General features: G+C 37.5%; 2 protein-coding genes and 1 pseudogene across 2 annotated transcripts; 1 reads left to right on the plus strand and 2 right to left on the minus strand.

The window, feature by feature from the left end:
• LOC140857940 (uncharacterized) overlaps nt 1-1,792 on the minus strand; it is a 29,094-nt pseudogene extending 27,302 nt beyond the window's left edge.
• A 355-nt stretch (nt 1,793-2,147) lies between these two features.
• Nucleotides 2,148-5,399, plus strand: LOC105044947 (probable protein phosphatase 2C 47). Its single transcript, XM_010923053.3, has 4 exons — nt 2,148-2,568; nt 3,847-4,038; nt 4,136-4,371; nt 4,545-5,399. The coding sequence occupies exons 1-4, from the start codon at nt 2,359-2,361 to the stop codon at nt 5,140-5,142; spliced, it is 1,236 nt and encodes a 411-aa protein (XP_010921355.2). The 5' UTR covers nt 2,148-2,358; the 3' UTR covers nt 5,143-5,399.
• A 481-nt stretch (nt 5,400-5,880) lies between these two features.
• Nucleotides 5,881-13,156, minus strand: LOC105044946 (putative RNA polymerase II subunit B1 CTD phosphatase RPAP2 homolog). The gene is made up of 6 exons (XM_010923050.4): nt 12,527-13,156; nt 11,437-12,198; nt 11,123-11,316; nt 10,769-11,032; nt 9,288-9,446; nt 5,881-6,188 (listed from the first exon to the last, which is right to left on the minus strand). The coding sequence occupies exons 1-6, from the start codon at nt 13,086-13,088 to the stop codon at nt 6,084-6,086; spliced, it is 2,046 nt and encodes a 681-aa protein (XP_010921352.2). The 5' UTR covers nt 13,089-13,156; the 3' UTR covers nt 5,881-6,083.
• Nucleotides 13,157-26,320: the final 13,164 nt, after the last annotated feature.

The following is a 26,320-nucleotide window of genomic DNA, read 5'->3' on the forward strand; positions in this document are numbered from 1 at the left end:
AGCTATGTCCTAATCAAATTGATCGTCTATTTAGATTAGTTGGAAAATAAGATCACCAATTTTGGTGGTCACACTTGAAATTATTTATGTGCATAACGCTTGGTCCGGTAAAAAAACTATGTAACTCATTCAACTATAGAATCTAATGAAAATATTGTGCATTATTTCGTTATTTTATTGTACATTAAACTCCAAATGAAGCTTGTTGAAGTGAATCAAGTACCTCCACTTTTATTTATTGGAGTTACATCTCACCCATGTTTTAAGCAGGGCATTAATCAAGGTGCTTAAAACAAAGTATCTTAAGGCAATAGCATGGCCAATTGACAAGCACATAACAAGGTGTTAAATTATTTCTTTTGCAATTCAAAACTGCATCAAACTCTAGCTTTCAATGAAATCTTGTCTTTGATTTCCTTCGCGCAACTACATCTGCATCAAGCTCCTAACATGTAAAGTGAGATCATTTTATAAACTGCCCGTGCAAACTTTCTTTAATATTAATTTGGGGCAGCTCATCTGTACCCAAATAAATAACAAGACCACCATAACGAATCAAAGGCGGAATTAATTAGACACCCATTTTTTTTCTAGACCTAATTTGACCGAGTCACCTTGTCTAAATGCCATCACCAACACAAAACATGTGATCTATCTGCTTATATTATAAAAGAGCTTGTCAAAACCATCAGTTAGATCCCTCGAAAGCAATTGATTAGCATGCCACACAAGAAATGGGTCACCTACCCTCCAAGGATCAAAATGACACATGGAACTTGAAAGGTGGCAAGTTTTACGCGATGGAATAGCCGTAGGGCACCTTCCATCCTAACACTAGTGCTGTAGGACTGTAACCTGTCCTTAAACTATAACATTTTTTTTTTCTCCATTGGTTCGAAGGTAAATAAATGTGCTATATTTCTTGACACCGAAACCACTCTTCTAAAACTTTGGGAACCAACAGTTTTGGCTTCCGGATCCACCTAGCCTCTAGGTTCCGGCAGGCATTCAATCCGATGTACCAACTATCACGTGCACTCCGGCCGCTTTTTAGCTGATCCTATGATTAGTTTGAAGGCCAATCGTTTAAAACCATGGGCTTCGACCACAAACTTTTTCTAGTTTAAGTTTTATTTGAAACCAATTATAATTCTAAATCTTTGTGAACGGAATGCAAGTCAAAGTTGTTTCATAATTTATTGCTGAAATTGAAATTTGGTCAGTAACAAGTATAAAGTTGGTTAATAAATTTATGAAGTCTATATAAAATGCATCTCACTTCTATCTAAATGTTTCATCATACATATATGGCAGCATATTTTTTTTTACGAAAAGTTTATTTTAAAAAAATTAGAGAAAAATCAATATAGATGTTCTTCTAAAATATTATTTAGTATCTAAAATATAAATAAATTTGATAATATAATAAATAAATAGATAAATAAATTTAATAGTTAAATTTTTGTTGTATATTAAATAATAAATTTTAATAATAATTAAATATTTTAATATTGATATTATTAATATTTATGATAACGGGAAGTTCCGGGAAAAAGAAACTCTGAAGCTATATTATAATAAAATATTATCAATAAAATGATTATAAATTATTTAAATTATAATGGCATTTCCGTCAAGAAAAAGAGATACTTTCTGTGTCAGCACCGCCACAAGAAAAGATGCGTCCCGACGACGCCATGCCAGTGGGAACGCGGATTCCCCGATCTAGATCCTTGTCTAACGGGCAAACCTTATATTCCCATTTTACCCCTCCCAAGCTCTTAATCCCCATCAGATCCCAACCGCCTCATGGCCCGCCGGCCAAAAGTAGTCGTCGGGAACGCTGACTGATCATCGGCATATCCAGCCGTAAAAGTCGTGCATCATACGGCTTGGATTTAACCAAGAATTGACCTGGATGACAGGATCTTTCCGGGACGCTTTCACGTGTAAGGGCATCTTAGTCATTACGTCCAAGACACCGTCACGTGTCCTTCAGGGCGCCACATCGCGTGTAAGCGAGAGCGGCCGCGTCCTGCCACGCGAGCCCTGGGACCCACACGTGGCGGTCACGGGTGAAGTGTACCGAGAGCCACCCCTATAAATTTCCCATCTCATGGATGACCCTTCTTTTAATTCGCCCACTTCGCAAGACCATTAGCGATAGGATCCGACTGCCAAAAAAAAGAAAAAAAAAAAAAAAAACCCACAAACCCTAGAAAAAACCCCTAATTTCGTTTTTGCGCCTGTTCGACGAATTTGGATCGCGTCAAGGAGTGATTTTGAAGAGATTTTCAATCGTTTCGCTTCGTGAGGGTTCGATTGGTATCGTTTTTTGAAAGGTGAATTGGAGAGGAGATGGTGGCGGGAGCGGAGATTATGCATCAGAGCATGCCGGTGCTGGACGTGCAGTACCGGTGCATCACCAAGGGGATCGAGGAGATAGTTGACATCTCCACCGCCGCGGCGGCGGCGGTGGCGGCGGCGTCGCCGCCCCCCTCGCCGGGTGGTCTTCAGGCGGCGCGGGGGCCGGATGTGGTGGCGGTGGATGTCGCAGCCTCAGAGTTGGTGAGTTTCTGGGCTTTGTTGTAATTTTCTTGTGAATTTCTGTTCTTTTTTTGGCTTGGCGGTGATGAATCGCATGGTTGACCAGATCTAGCAAGTTTTGAATGCATACCAGCTGTGTGAATTTTTGCGGAATTAGGGTGCGTTTTCTTTTCTTTATGGATCTGGATTCCTGAGATCTCCATGAAGTGATGTGGGCATGATTATGAGAAATCTAATTATTGGATGCGTATTATCTCCTTGGATGATGTCGGAATTAGATAGAACTGGAACTATAGAAATGGTGGCCCTTAATGGGAGGTTATAATTATATAAGTATGATGGATTCTGAAAAGAAGAAGATGAAATGATTGGTGAGGACCGTGAGATGGTTACTTGGTTTAAACTGTTTGCCTTTTATGTTTCTATTATTGGTTTTGCATATTAATTACTCTTAGTAAGGAATATTGTTTTTCTTGCTTTGATTGGCCTTTAATCTTATGTTTGGTGGTTATAAATTCGGCCCTTTTTCCTGAATCTCTGTCTGATGCTATCAGGGCAACAAATATGCTGCTAAATCTCACTGTTGAAATTACGTAAGCCCGCCTTTTTAAAATAATTATCTTTATGTTTTGAGAGGAATATTCTCTTCATGATTTCTAATTGTGCGTCAAGAGAAAATTGAGTGAAATGATTGACAGAATAATTACTTGTTTTTATAGTTGTGCTGAATTCTGTTTTTTTTTGGCTGTGGGATGGTTAAGTTGATTTTTCAGGGCTTCTTTTTTGTCCTTGGAACAGAAAGGAAAAAAAGGGTGTTAAAGGTTTCCTTGGTGTCCATCTGCAAAGATGGTTAAACAAGGGCATTTGTTAAGATTTTTTATTTCTTTATTTCCTCTTTTTATAAATTAGAGATTTAGCATGTCTCTGCATATGATGTTAAAAGGGTATGAAGTCTGTAAATCTTGTTGGATGATTGAATTAGGGCATCATGTTTGTTACCAAGACCTATAGATCTATGTTCATCTTGACTCCCTCATTGGACATCTTAAAAATCAAAATTGCTGTAACTTCAGCATGTCTATTGTTGGAGGCTTGAGTTGTTTCTGCTGCTATTTAGTTCATTTTCTACTGAAAATTTATTAGTGTTGAGGTTTATCCCAGTTGCTTGGTTCTTAAGTCTTATACATGTAATAATTTTAGATTTAGTGATATTCTATTTCTGTTGGTTTCTTAGCCAAATTCCTTCCCAGAAGAAGTGCTAAATTCTGCTGTACATGTTCAATTTGATGTTTTATTTAGGATTTGAGGGCCTCGGATGCCATTCCAAGTGTATCTGTGGAACCTCTTCAGTTTGTCCCAAGAATTCGTTCTGGTAGTTTCGCGGACATTGGGCCTCGAAGATACATGGAGGATGAACACATCCGTATTGATGATCTTTCAGCACACCTGGGATCTCTGCTTACAATCCCGACTCCTAGTGCCTTCTATGGGGTAATTAGTCCATCTATCATGTTATCTTCATACTGAATTATACGTTTTCATACTAAATTATTATCTTTAGTAAAATAATTGATATTTTCTTTTTTAGGTATTTGATGGTCATGGAGGCCCAGATGCAGCAGCCTACATCAAAAGGCATGCGATGAGGCTCGTATTTGAAGATACCGACTTCCCACAAGCATCAGAAGCTGATAAGGTTTTCTCGGACTCCGTAGAGAATTCTGTTCGAAAGGCATTCCTCCTTGCAGACCTTGCTTTGGCTGATGACTGCACCATTACCAGTTCCTCTGGGACTACTGCACTCACAGCATTGTTGTTTGGAAGGTGCATTTCCCCTCTCCCTTTTTCCTTTCATTGCTATTCTCCTATCGTTGCCTACTTGCAACGTGGTGATATTCTGTCTTCGTTGCTGTTAATTGACTGCTTCACTGAGGTCCTTCATATTCTGTATTATAGAAGTCATATAGTTTCTTTCCTGATCTCTATGCTTTATACAGGCTTCTTTTGGTAGCCAATGCTGGGGATTGTCGAGCTGTCCTTTGTCGGAAGGGCAAAGCAGTGGAATTGTCTCAAGACCATAGACCGATCTATGCTGCTGAACGCCAAAGGGTTGAAGAATCCGGGGGTTACATTGATGACGGGTACCTCAATGGAGTCCTCTCGGTGACAAGGGCTTTGGGAGACTGGGACATCAAATCGCCCAGAGGCTCTCCTTCACCCCTTATTGCAGAACCTGAGTTTAGACAGGCTACGTTGACAGAAGATGATGAGTTTCTAATCATTGGCTGTGATGGAATATGGGATGTGATGTCAAGCCAGGACGCGGTGAGCATCGTCCGCAGGGGCCTGCGGTGGCATGATGATCCTGAGAGATGTGCAAGGGAGCTTGTTATGGAAGCTCTGAGGCTCAACACATTTGACAACCTCACAGTGATTGTGGTCTGCTTCTCTGCGGAGCATCGGAGCTTTTCACCATCAGCTGGCTCTCAGGACCAACAGCAGCAGGCGCCAAGATTGAAGTGCTGCAAAACCCTGTCGGCGGATGCCCTTTGTAATCTGAGAAGCTGGCTGAACAATGATAGAGGTGGCAATTGAAGAGGGGGAGGGATTTATAAGTATATAAGCAGAGATGATGTGGAAAAATGATAGATTAGTTTATGCTTTTATTTATGGCTGCTTCGGCAGGTCACAGAGCAGCCAGCAGTTTTGTAGTGTTTCTGTTGTATTGTTTTTGGTGTGGATGGTGACCGGCCGTGTACATAATTCTAGGGGTGGTACACCTTTGTGGTTTCATTGTTTTGAGCTGATTTATATTTGTATAGTATATTGATACAACCGAGTTTGTTGGCCTATGTGTATTATTTCTAACCTGCAGGATTTTTTTTTTTTTTTAATGGGAATTTTTGTTGGGCTAGGTTATTCTGCCTGTCTTGAGATTTGGCTGGAGACAAAATAATTGGAGCTATATTGGTGGGATATGACACTTTATTTTGAACGTTTGACTTGGAAATCTGAACAAGGAATGGCCACGACAGTTTGCCGAAATACTTACTTTAATATATAATGGGACAGCATTTTAGTATGTCAACAACTTGCACATTTTCGGGCATTTTGACTTTATAAAAGCTTGGACAGGCCTAACAATTAGAAGATGGAGGCTTTAAAGCCTTGCTTCCTTTAGAAGGAAAATAGCGTAACAAATACAAGCTGGCAATAGGTTACAAAAATCACTTGGTTTTCGACTGTAATATGGACCTGGGATTAGGAGATCCTTTTAGAGAGTTCTGATAGCATAAACCTTTCCATCATAAAGATTCTTTTAGGGATAGAAAGTAGTACGAACTAAACTGCATTATCCAAATATATTAGTACAGGTGAAAATTCTCAACAAGAATTGTTCATCAAGGCTGGAAATTATGTAAACATAACAGCATACGGTCCACTGAAAATAGTGGTACAAAACCTGCAGTACAAATTTGAAAACAATCCTCTAAAACTGCTGACTGACTCTGGTGCTTGAACACAGCATGGTGCTGCTATCCACCGCTTTGCATGGATAACTCTGGAAATCTGCCCAATGGGATTATTAGATCTCTCATGGATTCATACTCCTCTGCACTAACCTGGGCAGGATTTAGCACCTACATTTTCAAAAGGACCGTCAGCAACTTAATCAAACACAAAACTTGAATGTCAAATTATCAATGGAGCTCTCATAAACAAACACAATTGTAATTGAAAATCAAGTCACATACAAATAGAAGAGATCAGCATGACACAAAATGTTTGGCCATTAAGATATGACGAAGGGATTAATGGTGCTTCAGACAGCATATCACTGATCCATCTGTACAAGCAAATTGACTAAAAACTTTCTAGCATTATAAAACCACCAGTTCGTTTGATGCAGCAAAAGACAATTACAGTAACATCAGATTCTTGACTAACTTGGGGAACTACTTCAAATTAATATTGCACTGGGAATTCGTTATACTTCTGTTGGTTATCAAACAAAGGCTACAAGTTTAAAAATCTGAAGGGCAACCAAAGTTTCAGATGTGACCCAAAATAGGAAGTTAAGTAATCAGTAAATAAAAGTACTTTAAATAATAGATATGACAAGATAATTGGCATGTAATTAATGAAGCTTCAGAAACTTATTTGCAAGAGCCACATATGCTGGGTCCGGTGCCAAAACCATTCTTTTCTTAATCAAATGAATTTCAAGCAAAAGTGGTGCCCAAAAAATTAACAGTAAATATGCCTCTAAACATGTTAAAAGTATTGCATGCAATATTATGTGTTAAGTAATATATCATTTCTGTAGCAAGACACACTAGTTCCATCATACTGCTACGAGTGCAGATTATTAAAAATTAGGCCCATGACATTCATATAATTTATGGGAAATTCTTTGTGCACCACATGCAGTGCGCGCGTGTTAAGTAATATATCATTTCTGTAGCAAGACACACTAGTTCCACCATACTGCTACGAGTGCAGATTATTAAAAAATTAGGCCCATGACAGTCATATAATTTACGTGAAATTCTTTGTGCATCGCACGCAGTGCGCGAACGCGGTGATTGGCTCACGTGCGGGGCCAGACAAAAAAAAAAAAGATTTTTTTTCCCATGCCGCTGCTCGGCCCCGTGCGTGAGCCAATCACCGTGCGCAGTGCGCGCGTTCCGCACCGCACATGGTGCACAAAGAATTTCTCATAATTTACATATAACCGACCACAGATGGAGCAATTTATATCACTAGCAGGCCAAACCATATATCATTTCTGTAGCAAGACACACTAGTCCCACTATACTGCTATGAGTGCAGGTTATTCAAAAATTAGGCCCATGACAGTCATATACTTTACATATAACCGACCACAGATGAAGCAATTTATATCACTAGCAGGCCAAACCATATATGACTCACTTAAGATCAGCATAAACTGGCCATCAGAGTTAGACCCACCTTGAACCATGGACACTCAAAGAACTTCAATTGGGCAACCAGTCCCTGATGGAAGCAGGAAACCAAACACCGTGAGCTGCCTAATTGATCACCATACAAAGTTAATGCCAGAAGTATATGATTGTCACAAGAAACAAATTCAAAAGCCCTAATTTACCCTTTCCCATCTTATTACTGTTTTCTCTTTGATACCCTCATTTCTCTCTAACTGTAAATAGAAATGCTAATAAGCCTCTCAGGAGCTTCACTTAAGGGGCCTAAACCAAACAAACCCAACTTACCCAACATCAAATAAACTAGTTAAATCTATGCTAAGTGTCCCATCACATCAGAATATCAGATCCCTCACAGCCCAGCAAGCAGAAGTAAAAGCTGATACTGTACATGCCAAGAAGACCAGACATGAATCAAGCAAGCCTGGGAACAATCCAATTGCCTTTATGCAATAACTGTGGGTTCCATTGCTTCGCCATTATTATTGGTGAACCTTCAGTGGGTAGCATCATCGTTCAGAGAATGCAACTTGTCATATTTTCTCCCTTTAGATTTCAACAATGCTAATTTTTTCTGGAAACAAATCCTTTTCAGCAATCTTTAAAAAAACCATACATATCCATATAGTGGTTATATTAACAATAAGAATATTCAGGGCAACATATACACCACAATCAAACACACATGCAGACACTCTGAATCCATTGTCAGAATACTTATGAGTCTATATATTATAAAGAAATTTCCCCACAAATTTAATTATCTCTAAGTTGAACTTCATCCCATGGAACTTGAAAAATTTTATCACATTTTCCCCTCACATTTCTTTTCCAGCAATTTTTTCCTGGTAGTTGTATAAAGTATTCTACCAAGTAGTTACAACACAACTGTTTGTACCCTTTCCACAATAGCCATTTTGTCAATATAGATCCTTCATTGTGCTAGAAGTAAACTGTAAAACCACTTCTCTTTCCATAGGATTGCATATGTTGTCTAAATTATTTTCTTTTTTTTTTTTTGAAACAAAATTCTCAAACATGCTAAATCTCATCCATATCACCAGCAAATTCTAGTTTGGTACTAAAAAAAGGTTGACAATTAGCCATCCAAAGAAATATTGATTAAAAAAACAAAATCGTATAAGCAATTCACACAGTTGATAAGACATAGAAGTTGAGACAAAACTTAAAAATCCTTGACTCAAAAGGAAGCATATTATTCTTGCCATCCTCTATTCTTATCGCATCGTAAGCAGTTAAGTGCTAAGCATAAAACCTTAAGCAAAATCAGCCCCCTCCAAATGACATAGTGCTGGTCCAAACACATTGTAAGCAGTTATTCTTGGCATCCTCTTTCTTACATGTAAGCAGTTAAGCACTAAGCACAAGCACATGCAAAATCAGCCTCCCAATGAAGTATTGCAGGTCCAAAAATAAGATCAGTTGTTGTCAACATTTCTTACCACAAAGAATTTTTTTTTTCCGTACTCCAATGAAGGCAGTAATCTTCATTAATATTGAGAACAATATCATTATATAATATGACGTACAAAAATATATAGAGGAAGACCACCTTAGGCTTCCAGTTTCCGGCTTTTCTGATACTGTCTTATAAAACAAGAAAAAAAATCACACTATCCAGACAATAGATACATCATTAACCAGGTCACGCAGAGTGGCATGCTTAGAAGTTATTCTTCTGAAAAAGGCAAACTTTCAAGTGCTCAAAATTAACTCGCTAAAAGAACAGAAATAAGAGAGTTGATGCTTCACCTTGTGTAGTAGCATATTCCTGTTTGTCATATGCGGGGCAAGAGGAGGAAGTCTATGCACAGAGAGGGCATCAAGAAACAAAAGAACAATCACTTGCCATTGCCTTATTCTGAAGGAAGGCAGTGCATCTACAAATGACATTGTGTCCAGCAAGCGCCCCTGGAAACAAAGATATCTCTGTAAAATATTTTACAGACCAGGAGAACAAAGAGATAGGCTGGGCCCTAGGGAAATTTACACAAGTGGTAATGGCCAAATATTCCAAATAAATTATAATAGATTATCTATACTATGTTATATATATATATATATATATAGAGAGAGAGAGAGAGAGAGAGAGAGAGAGAGTTTTGAGTCTCAGGATATATTGTCATAGAACCCATCTGTAAATTTTTCCAATTAGAATGCTCTTTTAAATTTGTCATTGTCTATTTAATTGAAGCTTAAAAAAAGGCAAAATCTGGCCCGTCACCATATGCTTTCCTTCTTTGATGAAGCTAGGAACCCACTACAAGCAATGCACATTCAAGGAAAATATATAAATATAAAACTCTAAACTTTGTCACATACAACCAGTACGAAATGATATTATTTGAAGGCCAAATAATTTTATAAAAATGGGTTATTATGAGCAAGGAAGGCTTAAGAGGGAAATATTAACATATGAGGTGGAAGATTCTAGATTAAATAAGTTTATTAACCAAAAGTTTAAAATTTAAATATTAAGTGATCTTGAATTGTTTAATTGGTTTGTGATCAGAGAGAAATGAATATATCAAATGACTCAAGTAGGAAAGAAAATAAAGGTAAGACTATAAGAGAGCTAATATGTTACCTCATTTATTCTCAAATAAAGGAATTTTTTGATTGGTGGATTTCATCATTGTATAGGTTTGATTGGGGAAATCCTGGTAATTTTAAAAAATGTATAGGGGCATTTTGGTCAGAACAGTTGTTGGATGGAATTCTACCAAGAATATTCTCAAATAAGAAACTCCCTTCCCATAATTCAGAAATAGTTAAATGGCATAACAGTTAAGTTTTTTCTCCCAGTTGTCCCACCTTGATAGCTTGATTCATGCATTTCTCAACAACAAATCAAACCGTTCAAGATCAATTAAAATATAGACTTTACTTTTTTAATTGCTCAAGGTATTCAATTTATAATCTTCTATCCACATCTGGTAGCATTTGTTTATTAAGCCTCTCTCGCTACAATCATTTTTTATTTCAGCTATTCAAACTATATTTTTTATAATTTATATATAATGTAATTTAAAATTTTCCAGTTAGATGTCTCTCTCAAACATACATTGCACACATCTGGCTGCTAGTAATAGCCAATGATCAAAGAGTATCTCAAGCACCAAATACAACTGATATACGAGCACATTAAAAGATTTCTGCAAAACTGCAAGCAAGTATTTATTATTTGGAAAGAAATGCTCTGGCACTAGTCTCTTAGAATTCTTAGTTCATACCACAAATTTCTCCAAAGTTGAAACAGGTGTTGGCAACTTGAGATCCATAACAATGCTTGGCAAGGCACGGCAAACAAATCCATCTATAGTTTGTCTAATTTCTAATGACTTGCCATCTCCCAAGACTGTCTTGTGGGGATATTCTCTCCCATTAACCAATAAGAAATCATCCTGTGAACTTTCATTTTGCCCATATATGTAAGCCAAAGAAGAACATGTTATCCATCCAAAAAGTGCCATCCACATTGTTGCAAAAGATGATAACTGAAGAACGAAACACAAAGTTATGCACCTGCGTAGATGAGATTAATTAAAAGAAACAAAATAACTACCTCAGCAAAATGAAAAACATACCGTTAAACTGAAACCCTCTGGTGGTGTATCATGCCATGAGTCCTCAACCTCAAACATGTCAGTGTCTAAAAGCACAGTCTTCTGAGGCCACTTCACAAATCCCCTATCAAACTCAAATGTGTCCTCGTCTGCCTCAGCATCCCCCTCTTTGACATGTTGTGGTTGTGGCAAGATAACAATTCCAGCTTCAGAAACTGTGACAAAAGATAAACAAACAGCAAATTATTAAATAGCCAGCTTTTTTATTTATGTTTCAAGACAAAATCATAAAATTAACCTACTGAATACTGCTTAGGCATTTGTTTATAATTTACCTGCGTCTCCAGCTTCAGACAAGCCTGAAGCAACAGACTCTGCTGCCTGTGTCAATGCAGCTGCACAAGCCTCAGCTGATGCAAACCGTAAGGAACTGCCATCATCATCTCCATGTAAAGCTCCAGTGCTTATATTGCCTTCAGGGCCATCCTTTCTTTCCTCTGGAGCCTTGTCTTTTTCCATATCAGCCCACTTGACAGTTTGCCTTCCAACCTTGGACCCCGCAGCCTTCAAGGAAGATTTTAGTGCAGTCTCCTTCTTTTCCATCTTAACTCTATCTTTCAGCTCCTTTTGTGCAATTTCCAGGGATTCTAGCTCATTTTCCAAGTGAACCTCATTATTCAAATTATTGTCTAACTCAACGAAGGATGTCTTTGAAGGCTGATCAATGATCATAGGACTTGTAAAATCGAACTGTTCTGAATGATTTTTAGTTGACACAGAGGATGTTTGAGCCTCATCTCCCATGACTATGACACTCTTAAAATCCATTTGATTATTCTTGCTTTTGTTTACCTTTCTTGTGGGTTTAGCCTTCAAAGATTTTGATGATGTTTTAGTTGCTTTTGTCTTCTTTTCTAACAGATCCATGTCTTCCAACTTCTTTGCTATTGCCTCTGAAACATCTTGTGTACAAACTGAAGAAGAAGAAAACCCATCAAGCTTATCTTCAACAATCATGGTACTTGTAAAATCCAGTTCGCCCTGTCTAACAGCCTCCACTCTTTTTGACGGTTTCTGTGTGGCTGCAACCTTCAACCCTGCAATAAAGAATGCAAGCTCACTCCTGTGTTCACAGAGCAAACCCGCAATGAAAAAGGCTCATATGAACCATAGCAAATAAATATCACTTTAATTCATTTTACTCGGTTGAGGACCAGATTCTCGCATCAAGATGAGTAGTTTTTTCCTCTCTCCACAAGACTAGATTTTTCCCTTGTATCTCTAATGCAATCATTAGTCTCTTTAACAAAGATCCTTCCTTTTCGAAACCATCAATACCTAAACCTTTGATTTTATGCAAGGACCGAACCAAAGGAAGAAATAACCATTGATGAATAAATAACCATTGACGAATGAGTTGTGCACCTTTGTTGCGATCCTGCTGGGGAACATAGCCCTCGATGGCATCGCAAGGACCCATCCACTCGTCCAACGATACCTCCCCCGCACCGGCATCCGCCTTCTCCCGAATCGTCAACTTGGAGAGCCCCAAATCCCCATCTTTCTCCAGAACTTCCTCCAATGACGCCCCCTGGTGAAACAATTCCAAAATCTGCTCCACCTTGGACGCGCTCAAATCAGAGTTCCTCTCGCTGCTGAGGCTCCCCGCGAAGGCCCGGCTCGCGATGACGCAGGCGGGGGAGCAGTACTTGTAGGTCTCCTCAAGGTCGTAGACCTTGTGCTCGCGGAGGGAGACCCGGTACCGGCCCTTCCGGGGGCGGTCGTGGGGGAGGGGATTCGGGCAGAGGGGGTAGCCGCAGTGATCGGCGATTGAGCGCTCAACGACGACGTCTTCATAGTCGGGCCGCGAGAGGAGGGCACCGGCAGCGAAGAGCTGGCGTTCGGAGGAGGTGGCGCCGTCGAGAAGGGCGATCTGGATACGGTGGATGGCGTTGGCGACGGTAACGGAGGGTGGGGGCTCCGCCATGGCCGGCGATCGGCGCAGGAGAAGCGGAGAGAGGTAGCGAGTTCGACGGACTTTAGGGTTCGGCTTCGAAGCGAGCATCAATATTACTCCAGAGCATTCGCGCTTCGCCGCCTTAACATTCACGTGCAGAGCACGTGCAATTGACTAGTGATATCGACTTTTTATAGGGCGCTATTTGTAAGAATGCCTGAAGAAATTAAAATTGGTAGCGGGAATAATAAAAGGTTGGAAGCGGATTTACGATTAACACCTTGACCATTGTAAATATCATAGGACAAAGTTCCGGATGTCTATAATTTCGTTATGCTTCAGAGATTTGTACTAATCCCGGCATCGTGATTGCCGGGACTAGCTCAAATTTAACAGCACAACTGTTACAAGTTGCCTCCTGGAGGATGCAAATATTATAGATAATTGCCTGTCCCGGTTTCCCTCCCTCTTATCATCATCATCATCAAAGACATTTTTCTAATTTGGTTTTTTGCAATAGAAAAGATTATCCTAATATTGATGCACCGAAGTTAAGATTGTCCTGATATGGATCCACGGAACGAATTAGATCATAATTTAAAAGCAAGCATTAAATGTAATGAAACTCAAAAGAACATTCTATGTGATTAATAAGGACTTCAAAGCATTTCCAACAAAGAGGATCAAACATATCAATGTTTCAATGAGTTTCTTGGTTGAAGAAAATAAACAAATAAAATTAAAACCATACAATATTTTATTTTAGATAAATTTTGTCGACCAATGTTGCCTCTTATCTAATTCCTAGATTAAGAATCATAACTATAATCATTACATCTATATTAAATAATCTTGATTGTTGGGATGGTAGTAGTACCTACCAAATGCTCGTGTCAAAAATTATATCATATGCTTGGGCCAGTCTCTTTTATTAATACAAAAACTTTGCATTCCATTAGGCCACAAAGTTTCGGTGGGGTATATTATTGCTCTGGGTCATCAAGCCATGTATCTTATTTTCTTTCTTCTTTCTCCTTCTCTTCACCATGGGTCACCATTCCAACTGGATATATCCTACCTTATCGATGTCAAATTTAGTATATCAGTATACCCAACCAATCTTGCATAAGAATATTGTACCAATATGGTAATAATAGAAGGTTTAGTATTGAAACTGCAAATCATACTTTTTCATCTTTGATAATAACCATAAGACAAACAAAGGATTGTTATGAATTATTAAAAAAGATCCAAAACCATCAATACAACTAGTCTACCGCTCCTTTTTTTTTTTTTTTGTCCTTTTTTTGCTTGATTTCGGCATATTCTATTGATTTTATTTTTAGGGAGTTTCAAAACTCCTCGTGCGGAATGTCGAACGCGTGTAAACGTTCCGCATTGAATACACATGAACTTTCTGTCATTTGGCCGTTCGTGAGATGTACATGCCGTGCGGTTGTTTTGCGGCCATCTCGCAGGAGCTCTATGTGCGGGCATATGTTCCGAAGTGGTCGCACGTGCAGCTACCGCAGATGTTTGGATCTATTTAAGGCCCCTTTCTTGGATCTATTTAAGGCCCCCTTTCCTCAGTTCTCAGTAGAAAAAAAAAAATACCGAGAGTCTTTCTTCTTTCCAAAAAAAAAAATTTCCTCTTCGCTCTCTTCTTTGTTTGTTTTTTATATTATTTGGGCTGAGGATGAATCTGATCGGTATCCATTCGAGATCGTGCCACCGATGGATGTTGGAGCACTTAGCTTCTGGATTGTATCTTGGAGGAGAGTGTGTGGCTCAAGTCTTCGCACGAGAACGGACCGAAATCTTCTTTAGGACAGTGGTTTAACTGCCTCCCAAACCAGATCCTGTATTTTATTTTATTATTTGTCACTTCACATATACTGTATCACAACATCATAAAAAAATATAAATATTTTAATATATATATATATATATTTTTATTGGCATCTAAATTACTATCAAGTTTTTGTTCTGTGGTTACATTATATATATATATATATATATATATATATATATATATATATATATATATATATATATATATATATATATATATATAATTTTATATATTTTTAATTAACAGTCTAAACGAGATTTTGAAGTTTTTTTGTAGTGCATGCATATTTAATTGTTTGTACATATTTAGAACTTATGTTCCTTGCATATTTATATATTGTTTTATTTTTTTTTTGATCAGCATTATTTTTTATAGTTTTGTGTTATACAAATTAATTAAAGATCCTTCAAAACTTGTATTGCTACATGCTCAATCTTAATAAAACTTATTAAGTCCACTAGTTTAAAAAAAAAATTAACAAATTTTCTTTAAATGCCATTTTACCTCTCTGAACCATATTTGAACCAAATGGCTACTCTTAGAGATGAAACCTTTAGTCTTAAACTTGACAAATTTGATGGAACCAACTTTAGGAGGTAGCAAAGCTAAATAAAATTTTGGCTAACCACTTTGGGGCTCTGATGATTATTAACCAATCTTCTGCCTCCTCTAGCTCACCTCTCCTGCCATCCCTAAAGAAGACTATCTTTGTAAGGGTATAATTTTAAGTGCCCTTTCTGATTCACTCTATGATGTTTATCTATCTGTAAAGAGTGCAAAAGAATTATGGGATAACTTAGAGTCTGAGTATGGCCTGGATGATGCTGATATTGAGCGGTTCAACATCGCATCATTTCTTAGATATGTTATGGTAAATGATAAACCTATAAATGACCAACTCCACCAATTTCAAAAATATCTTAGGAAGCTTCAAACCAATGGAACCTCTCTCCAAAGAATTTAAGGTCTCCAGACTTCTTGATAAATTACCTCCTTCTTGGCATAACTTTGCTAAAGATCAGCTCATAAGCAAGGAGAACTAATCCTAACTCAACTTCTCAATTCAATTAAGATAGAAGACCAACATAGGTCCAAAACCCAGCAAATCAGAGTCCCAGATGCTCAAGCTAATCTAACCCTTACCAAATCGAAATCAAAACCTAATTTTCAACCAAACCAACAACACCAAATAAACCATCCTAACCGACCCTACTCAAATAAGTTCAAACCTAAGGATAAAAACTTCAAGGTCAATAACACTAGATCCATCAAGTCTACCCAAGGTCCAAGTAATAAGTTTTGTTTTGTATGTGGAAGCACCAATCATCTTATAAAAGATTGTTATCACCAAAAGAAGGAGCCCTTTCGCAAGCCTTCTAGTTTATCGGGACCTCAAGCTCATATAGTTGAAGGTCTAGAAGATACCACTTTAGGGTCAGTATGCTTTAACCCCGAAGTTAATATTACTTTTTCTACCCTTGATTGGTGGTTGGATTCAGGAGCTAATGTTCACATTTATTTTGACTGCTCTTGGTTCACTACCATTCAGGACTCAAATGGAGGAGGTGTAATCCTTGAGAACAACACAGCCGTCAAGATCAAGGGACAATAATGAATTAATTTGAAGATGACTTCTTAAAAAATTTTATCCTGACGGATGTATTGTATATCCTAGATCGTAGGAAGAACCTGGTCAGTGGATCTCAGCTGGTCCAGAAAGGATATAAAATTATTCTTGATTGTAATAAAGTTGTAATAACTAAGAATAATACTTTCATAGGAAGAGGATATATAAGTGAAGACTTATTCAAATTAAATATAATAAATTATTTTATTAATAAAGCTGAGAATCAAGTTTATTTTGTGAATAAATCTAATCAAAATTTATGGCATTATAGATTAGGTCATGTACACTTAAGAAAAATCAAACATATGATGGATTTAAAGCTAATTTCCAAATCAATCTTAGATATATTTAAGTGTGAAATATGTGCTGAATCTAAACAACCAAGAAAATTATTTAAATCAGTTGAAAAAAATTTTCAATCTTGGAATTGATACATAGTTATATATGTAACTCTTTCAAAACTGTAATTCGTGGTGGCAACAGGTACATAGTAATCTTTATAGATAATTTTTTGAGATACTGCTACTATTACCTAATGAAATCTTAAGATGAAATCTTTAAAAAATTCAAAATTTATAAAAGTGAGGGAGAAAATCAATAAAAAAAAAAATTAAGATTCTTAGGACTGATAGAGGAGGGAAGTATAATTCCAATAATTTTTTTCTATTCTGTCAAGAACATAAAATAATTCATGAAATAACTGCTTCTTACTCTCCACAGTCCAATGGTGTGGCTGAGCATAAAAATCATACCCTTTTAGATATGGTGAACGCTATATTGATTAGCTCAGACCTACCTGAGAACTTGTGGGGGAAAATTCTTCTATTTTCTTGCTTCATTCTAAATAGAATCTCTGTTAAAGATAGTGGTAAGACCTCTTATGAATTTTGAAAAGACAGAGCTCCTAATTTAAATTTTCTCAAAGTATGGGGGTGTCTAGCTAAGGTGAATATTTATGAATCCAAAAAGAGAAAGTTAGGATCTAAAACTGTAGATGCTGTCTTTATTGGTTATGTCCAAAATAGTAATGCCTATAAGTTCTTAGTGATTAAATCAGATACTAGTGATATAAGTTTTAATTCAATCCTAGAAGCTAGAGATGCTTCTTTCTTTGGAGACATATTTCCTTTTAAGACAAAAATTTTTAGATCCCTAAAATGTGAACCATTTTTTTCTAGATCTATGGAACTAAAACTTGAAACTAAAACTGAATTAAGAAGAAGTAAGAGGATCAGAATTGAAAAATTTTTGAAAAAGAATACTTTACATACCTTGTAGAGGGTGATCCTTGCACGTATGATGAAGCTATGTCATCATCAGATTTATCATATTGGAAGGAAGCTATAAATAGTGAAATTCAATCAATCCTAAAGAATAAAACTTGAATTTTATCAGATTTATCTCCTGAAAATAAAGCAATAGAAACTAAATAAATTTTTAAAAAATAATTAAGATCACATGAAACAGTAGAAAGATATAAAGCTAGATTAGTAGCTAAGGGATACAGCTAAAAAAAAGACATAGATTATATTGATACCTATGCTCCTGTAGCTAGGACAACCATCTTAAGAACCTTAGTAGCATTAGCATCAATTCATAAATTAATGATTCATCAAATGGATGTAAAAACTGCATTCTTAAATGAAGAATTAGAAGAAGAAATTTATATAAATCGATCTCAAAGTTTTATAGTCAAAAGACAAGAACATAAGATATGTAAATTAATTAAATCACTTTATGAATTAAAACAAGCTCCTAGACAATGGCATATTAAATTTGATGAAATTATTCTAGATAATTACTTTAGGATTAACGAACATAATAAATGTGTGTATTATAAAAGAATAACTCAGATTTTATCATTTTATGCTTGTATGTAGATGATATTCTATCATTTAGAACATCATTAAAAATAATATAAAAAACTAAAAATTATTTGTCAAATAATTTTGATATGAAAGATTTAGGAGAAGCTGATATAATCTTAGGAATGAAACTTAAAAGAACAAATAACAAATAGTCATAAACCTAACACATTCAATAGAAAAAATACTTAAAAAATTTGAATATTTTGATCTAAATATTGTCTCTACCCCATATGATCATATTTCACATTTAACTAAGAATTTAGGAAAACCTGTAAGACAGTTAGAGTATTCCCAAAGGATAAGATCACTATTATATGTAGCAAATAGAATCCGTCCTGATATAGCTTATACATTAGGCAGGCTAAGTCGGTATTCTAGCAATCCTAGTGAAGAATATTGGAAAGCTCTTGAAAAATCTTTAGATACCTGAAGGAAACTCTAGATTACTCTTTCTTATTCTCTGATTATCTAAAAGTACTAGAAGGATATAGTGATGCTAACTGAGTGATAGATAATTTAGATGTTAAGTCCACCACAGGTTATCTCTTTATATTTAGAGGAGGTGCAGTATCTTGGGGTTCATGTAAACAAATAATAATAACAAAAAGCACGTTAGAGTCTGAATTAACTGCTCTCGATACCACTTGCACTGAAGCACAGTGGCTAAAAGATTTAATTAATGATATTGAAATTCTTCCATTCAAAATATTTATAGTACCAATAAATTATGATTGTAGAGATCTAAAAGATCTGTTAAATCAGCAGACATCTAATAAAAAGATAAACAATCATATATTGATCAGATACAAAACTGTGAAAAATAAAATGAAAATATGATATCATTTCAATTTATAAGATCAAAAAATAATATGTTTGATCTTTTAACTAAAGATCTTTCAAAGGCTTTGGTATTTGAGACATCAAGGGGATGGGGCTTAAGCCCGTATATTAGTCACCAAAGTGGACCCCTACCTTTGCTATTGGAGATTCCAGGATTAAGGTTCAAAGAGAAATGACCTCTGAGGTGATGTTTGAGAGCACCATTTCTTGAAGTTTGTTTCCAACCCATCCCTATGGTGTGGTGCTCTATATGTAATGATGAGGCTGAACATAGCTCTTAATAGATCCAAAGCTAAAAATTCAGTGAGGTACAATTTTGTTACACATACCTCCGAAGGATCTACCTTAGTGAGAATAGTCGTGAGGCCGTGACTATGGGATTAGGGCGAATCCCTAGTAACTCTCATGAAAAGCAAGGCAAGCGCATGGCCTAAATAGCGCTACCCTGCATTATAATCAGTTTGTCTTCATACTATATTTTTTTTTAATACTAAATATAAGTTCAAACCTAGAAAGTACTTGTATTAAGCATAGTAAAAACCCAATGAAAGTTTTAACATGTTTGTTGAATTTAAATATTTTCATGAGTTTTGAAACTTGTGGGGGATTGTTGAGTTTTTCTGAGAGAGTTTCAAAACTCCTCACGCAGAATGTAGAATGCATGTGAACGTTCCACGTTGAGTATGCGTGAACGTTCTGCCGTTTGGTCATTTCTCAAGCTGTACACATCGCGTGGTTGTTTCACAGCCATCTCGCAGGACCTCTGTGTGTGGGCGTTTGTTCTGGAGATAGTTCTTGCACGCGCAGCTACTGCGACTATTTGGGCCTATTTAAGGCCCCCTTTTCCTTAGTTCTCAGTAGAGAAAAAAAATACCGAGAATCTTTCTTCTTTCCCAAAAAAAAATTTTCTCTTCACTCTCTCTCTCTTATTTGTTTTTTATATTATTTGGGTTGAGGACGAATCTGATCGGCATCCGTTCGAGATCGTGCCACCGATGGACATTGGAGTACTTGGCTTTCAGTTTGTACCTTGGAGGAGGGTGTGCGGCTCAAATCTTCATATGAGAAGGAGCCGAAATCTCCTTTAGGACAGTAGTTTAACCACCTCTCAAGTCAAATCCTGTATTTTATTTTATTGTTTGTTACTTCACATGTATTGTATCACACATATCACGAAAAAAAATATAAATATTTTAATATATATATATATATATTATTTCATATATTTTTAATTAACATATTCTACAAACTAATCGAACTTAAACGGGCATACTAACCTTCCTATAGGTATAGGAGTAAAAAATTTTCCCAGCAAGAATCAAAAAACTGGCCACTCATTAAAATTCTAAAACCAATAATTATAAATAATTATAATAAATTATATAAAAATTACCATTGATGCCACTTTCATGAAATGATGTTTTGGGCAATTTCATCAGTCATACAAATTTTCATACAATTTTGCATCTATACCTATCTCATCGAGCAGTGTAAAGTTTTAGGCGCTGTCAGGTATCTGATGCCACCCTATGGGCTCATGAATATAATCATTATTTCCAAGTGGCAAGGCAAGAATATAATCAATATTTCTAAATGGTAAACTGAAGCTACTCCGAAAGATACAAACAAAAACAAATAGCACGCTACCATTTTTCATTCACCGGCATCTACCATTTCAAAGCAAAGCAGAGTTCGTCTATTTCAATCCAATTAAGGTGCGCTTTGCTGCTTTTTCCAGTAGTTTTGCTACACCTATGTATTCAGCTAGGTTGGGCATTGATAATAGCCGAAATTCCTCGTTTCTAAAAGGTTATGATAAATTTGATATTTGCGTTCATTTTCATGAGACTGCAGTAAATCTAACTAACACCTTGAGAGATCTAAGTTCATGAACCTCATTTACAATTTGGGGAATGCCATTGTCAAATTGCCTTCTTTATATTCTACCATCTTGGAAATGTCTTTATTGTTTGCATTTTATATCCTCTCATGCTATCTTCCAGATTTGGAATCCAAATCCCCAACCGGATCCAGTACAATGAATTATCCAATGGTTGCCAAGCTCTATAAAAGGCTCCCCTCTGTTGTGTCTCCTTGGAAGCCGCATCCATTGTCCAACTCCAGCAGAAATAGCCTTCTATATATCCTTTGACCCATAGAAGAAGCCAATTTTCTCTGCCATGGTGAATTCAAGAAAAGGTGAACATAGTGTTGGGATTAGATGGCAAGGGGGCTCAGCCATGGATACAGAAAATAAACTGGGAAGCCACGACCAATATCGACTGCAGGATATTGGCGAGGCTCAATTAGAAAGACCCCTCCTCATTCTCCAACGCCGAAGGGGTCTCGCTGCTCTCTCCCGTCAGAAGCTAAGTGAGGTCAGATCAAGGATGTCGAAACGCCCAAAGAGACAAGGGCTGTTTGATAGGGCCTTGACAAAGGTGTTTGTCAAACTGCAGAGACATACGAGGTAATAGATCTCTAGATTCTTTTTCTTTAAAAGTTCTTTTTTTTTTTTTTATGAATGATATAGACTTCAGAGCATATTAATTACCTTGCAAGAAAATTAAGGTTGGCTCCGAAGATAATATTATTGCTCAAAAATATTATTATGCATAATCTAATATAACATCAACATCATGCATAATATCGTTGAGCGATAACATTATGCTTCATATATAACGTTATTGCTCGAGATGCAATGCCAGTTTCTTTCCACGTTCTATCATGCATGGCGCTGATCATCAGCATGCAGGCCTTGGGGATCCGGATGGCGTAGTGCTGCTTGATGACGGGAAAGAGCACTCCAATGTACCAGGCGAATTTGGGAGCAATAGTCTGCAGTTCAAAGGTGGCGCATGCAATCTCCCCTTCTTTCTTAGTTGGATGGCTGTTCCTAATGCATGATGGGGTGGTACTCGACAAATCCTTCAGGCATCGACTCTGGATACATATAACAAGGTGACAGATTACCATTATCATTGCTTCTCCACTGGGCTGATGGAAGGCACCTGAATCAGGCGACGAGCTTCCTGGTGAGTCTCTTGGTGGGTCATGCATCAACAGACATAGGACCAACTTTCACCTTCGATCTATATATGGTGGTTGTATGCCTCCTTAAACATCAAATTTAGACCCCCATCTTTGGTAGGGGGTTTTCTGGATGAAGGCTACATCGATCAATCAATTGTGATAGTCCAATTGATGTAAATCTCAAGTCAAATAGAAGTTATAATAAGGAGGTCTTTTCTTACACCTAGTTTTTCCTTTTGTATCTATGTATAATGCTATTGCTCAAAAATAATCATACATGCATATTGTTTATATAATGCCTTTGGAATCAATCATGCGGTTTCTTTTATTTTAATTTACGGTCTTCCTCATATCAAATGTTGGAGAGAAATTTGTGTTTAGAGTAGTTAAGATGATTCCCTGTGTTCTTTAATTCGTATTTAGAAAAATCATATCTGCCACTGGAGATTTGGTCCAATATACGAGTCTCCCGCCATTGTGAGCTCCAATGAGATACACTATCTTACTTCTTCCATTAGCAATTTAAAAAGCATGGTCATTAAGGTCAGTTGACATTACCGTGGCCGTGCTCTTCTTGTTACTGGAAGAGTCTGTGCCATCACCGAGCAGGATTGATCAATCTAGGATGATTCTTAGGTTGATTGATCTGCAGCTTGCCTTTAATTATGTGGTTTGATTGTGTGAAGGTTTAGATAGGAATTAATGTAAACGGCTAATCTATTTTTGTCATTTATTTTGAAAAGTTAAAATACATGATTGAATAAAGCCTTGATTTTTCCGTCATATTAAATATCCTTCTTTGAGTTCTAGTTTTCTAAAACTCCAGCTGCAGGAAATATCTTAGTGTCACCTAAATGCTGCAACAATCAAGTGCACATATTGGAAATCACATCGATTTATATTAAGATTCATCGTGGACAACCTTTGTATAAATTCAGTACAACTATTCCATGTAACAGTTGATATAATAGGCCAAGAAAAAAGCTATGATACCAACTAAAGACTTTAGTAGGTTGGTTATCGGGATATAACATCTAATATGGGACCGCCAAACAGTAAGTTAAGTTAGAAGTTAGAACTGTGCATACTTGTTTCTTGTTCTTTTGCGATGAGCTAGGAAGTGCGTGGTGATCGGTCTTCCATTTGTCAAGTTTGGATTAGAGTTCCCTAAGAACCTCATATTATTAACCATATATAAAATTTTTCATTAATTGTCACATTAAGCTCTCGATCGTTTTGGTGAATGGCAATTCCCTAGAATTAGATGAACCATATTTTCTAGGCTAAGATCTATGTATGCTCATTGGAGTCCAAGCTAACATTTGTTTATGTGTAGCCGTACCATATATCAAATGTTGTGAGGTTTCTACTTTAGTGATAAACGTGATGCACATCACCCGACAGTCATGACTACCAGTCTCCCAGTAGACCATCAGTTCAATCTCATTTCAGAGACATCTACTTCCTTGCCTAAGAGAGCAAGTCTTCATTGTTCTCCACTGGCACCTAATGCTGCAATGGCCCTTGAGGTCCAGTGGTATGATTGCCTTTGCTTTGCCATTGTCGCCGGTGCCGTCATCGGCTCGATATGGGTGATCATAAGCAGAGAAGGAGGCGAGCATCGGGATGACCGGACCAGGTATGAGAGCTTCTTGTTGGTTGGTGCACCAGACGGTGAAGGTGGCGTCGGAACTGTGCCGGGAATTGGGCATGTGGGCAAGTCCCAGCTGTGGATGAGCTGCTGGCGTGGGCTTCACCCAGCATGGCTGCTTGGTCTCAGGCTGGTGGCCATGGTCACCATGATTGGAGCCTTATCCTGGGACATGCTGACCTACGATTCAAGCATCCTGTTGTACTACACCGAGTATGGCATTCTTAAACCATTCTATGTGGTGGTGGTAGAAATCATCATTTATACGACAATGGTTTCATATTTATCAGTTATGATTAGGTACACTAAAGATGAGGTAGGTGATGATCATGCATTAGTTGTTGGGGGCAACATCAACACATACAAATGTCGTAGCTATAAATTGTACGCCATTCGAAGTAGAGTTTGTCCTAGGCTTCTAGATAAGATGTAGGCGCAATTTGGAATTAAATTACTGGAACGAATGATCATCAGATTTTTTTTTTTTTTCTTTTGAAAAAAATATTGGGCTACTGGAATTTCATAGTAGTATATCTGCTGATAATGGGAGTAAACATGATAGCGGTTGCGGTATTTTAATCACATATAACCATTCTTATCTCTAATTAATAATTGTTGTTGCAAAGCTTTGGAGAGATGCTAATATGACTGGACTGGATGCCATCTGAGATTCGTAATGCCAAAAGAGTACCTATAGAAGAAGTTCACACTTGCTAGGAGTGTTACTTTTCAATACTTAGTTTAGCTGAAACTTTGGAAACAATAAAAAGAAAAGAAAGCGAGAGCTTAGAGAGTGAAGAGAGTTCTCTTTTCTCTTTTCCTAAGACTTGCTCTTTTCAAGTGTTTGCATTTGCTTGCTTATTTTCTTGCTTGCTTGTCTGATGATTCTTTTTGTTCCTTTTTTTATATCGATGTTAAATCCATAGATCATTAGTCGGAATCTATAGATTTGTCAGATCTAGTTTTGTAAATCGTTAGATCATGTTTTAATTTTTATTAAAGAAAAAATCTCTCTAACTCCTTTGAATTAAGATTATTAGTCATAAATATCAAACATAGGCTTCATTCATGCAGCTGGCCAAATTGATGATCTTGAATCTATATCTAGTATGACCTCAGCATATCATTTTAGGTGCACCTCAATGGAAAGTTAAGATCCCAGCCGGTGGATCTCTTCCGTAGCAGCAACCAATTTAAGTAATGTAACAAAACCTGAATTAGGTGCACCACTGTAGTAACGATATGATCCACATCCGCCCCTAAGTTACACTACCTGAGACATCACGCCACGTGTAAACATCACGTCAGCCGGTATATGGGGTAGTTTAGCAGCAGTCGTGTTACTTACCGGTACTGAAAGTCTTTTCCTTACCAAGCAAGGATGAGCAGACTTTTAAGCCACCCTCCGCCTCCAGAACATTTCAATCGCCCCATTAATTCTCCATCCCCCCAACAAACTCCCCCCGGCTTCTCTCTCCGTCTCTCATAATAGTTAGGGTTTCCGATCGTCATACTGAGGGCGGAAACCCTAGGTTTACCGCTGTTCGTGGCGGAGATGGCGACCGGAGAGGAGGGGCTGGACTACTGGATGCGGTGGCAGGTGCTCCCCTGCGCTTTGATCATCGTCGCGCCGGCGGCCGCGGCGGTGGTCGTGATCGCGAGATCCCGTGGGGAGGCCCTGAGAGACGTGGATCTTTGGGTCCCGTGCTGGAGAAAGGTGCACCCACTCTGGCTTCTGGGGTACCGGGGACTCGTATTCTTGGCCATGTCCTGGTTGCTCTACCGTATGATTGTTCTTTATGGGCGTGGCATCACCGTTTTCTACTTTTATACTCAGTGAGACTTCTCTACCTGTCTTATTTCTTTTGATAATTTCACACTTGTATGTCCGCTTTATAAGCACCTCATTCCGTGCGCTGGAGCCGGTATGCCCTCGAGGATTTTGTAGTTTTTTTTCTGGAAATTTTGGATCATCGTGAATAACAATGTTGTTTCTATAATTTTATAAAAATCATTCTCTCTAGCAAAAAGAAAAATAAAATAAATTTCTTCTTTCTCGATTACAAGAATGGAATTGTCCTGTCTTTTCGAGAAATTTCTAGATGTTGGAAATTTTGAATCACAGTAATTAGAAAATTGGGGACTTTCGCAAAATTGGTTGGTGCGAGCTGTTTGACTGAGCGAGTCTTTCACGCATACAATGTAAAAGACGGGAAGTGAGAGATCGTAGAGGTTGTCTTTTAATTTCCTCTGGTTTGCAGTCCTAATTTGGTAGAACTTTGAACCCTTAAACAGATAGATTTATTTGAATGCTTGGCACTTTAAGGGAAGTGGAACTAGATGGTTGGTAAGGAGACAAGGGTGCGGGTGGGTTTTAAAAATGGTGGAAAG

The sequence above is a fragment of the Elaeis guineensis genome, chromosome 5 (assembly GCF_000442705.2).
Source record: "Elaeis guineensis isolate ETL-2024a chromosome 5, EG11, whole genome shotgun sequence".
NCBI classification, from domain to species: Eukaryota; Viridiplantae; Streptophyta; class Magnoliopsida; order Arecales; family Arecaceae; genus Elaeis; species Elaeis guineensis.

Coding starts and splice junctions, on each gene's coding strand:
- LOC105044946 (XM_010923050.4), bottom strand. CDS start 13,088: ATGGCGGAGCCCCCACCCTCCGTTACCGTCGCCAACGCCATCCACCGT. Junction 9,447..10,768: donor CAACTTTGGAGAAATTTGTG/GTATGAACTAAG, acceptor CTTTGTTTCCAG/GGGCGCTTGCTGGACACAAT. Junction 6,189..9,287: donor GGAATATGCTACTACACAAG/GTGAAGCATCAA, acceptor TTGAAAATGTAG/GTGCTAAATCCTGCCCAGGT.
- LOC105044947 (XM_010923053.3), top strand. CDS start 2,359: ATGGTGGCGGGAGCGGAGATTATGCATCAGAGCATGCCGGTGCTGGAC. Junction 4,039..4,135: donor CTCCTAGTGCCTTCTATGGG/GTAATTAGTCCA, acceptor TTTCTTTTTTAG/GTATTTGATGGTCATGGAGG. Junction 4,372..4,544: donor ACAGCATTGTTGTTTGGAAG/GTGCATTTCCCC, acceptor TGCTTTATACAG/GCTTCTTTTGGTAGCCAATG.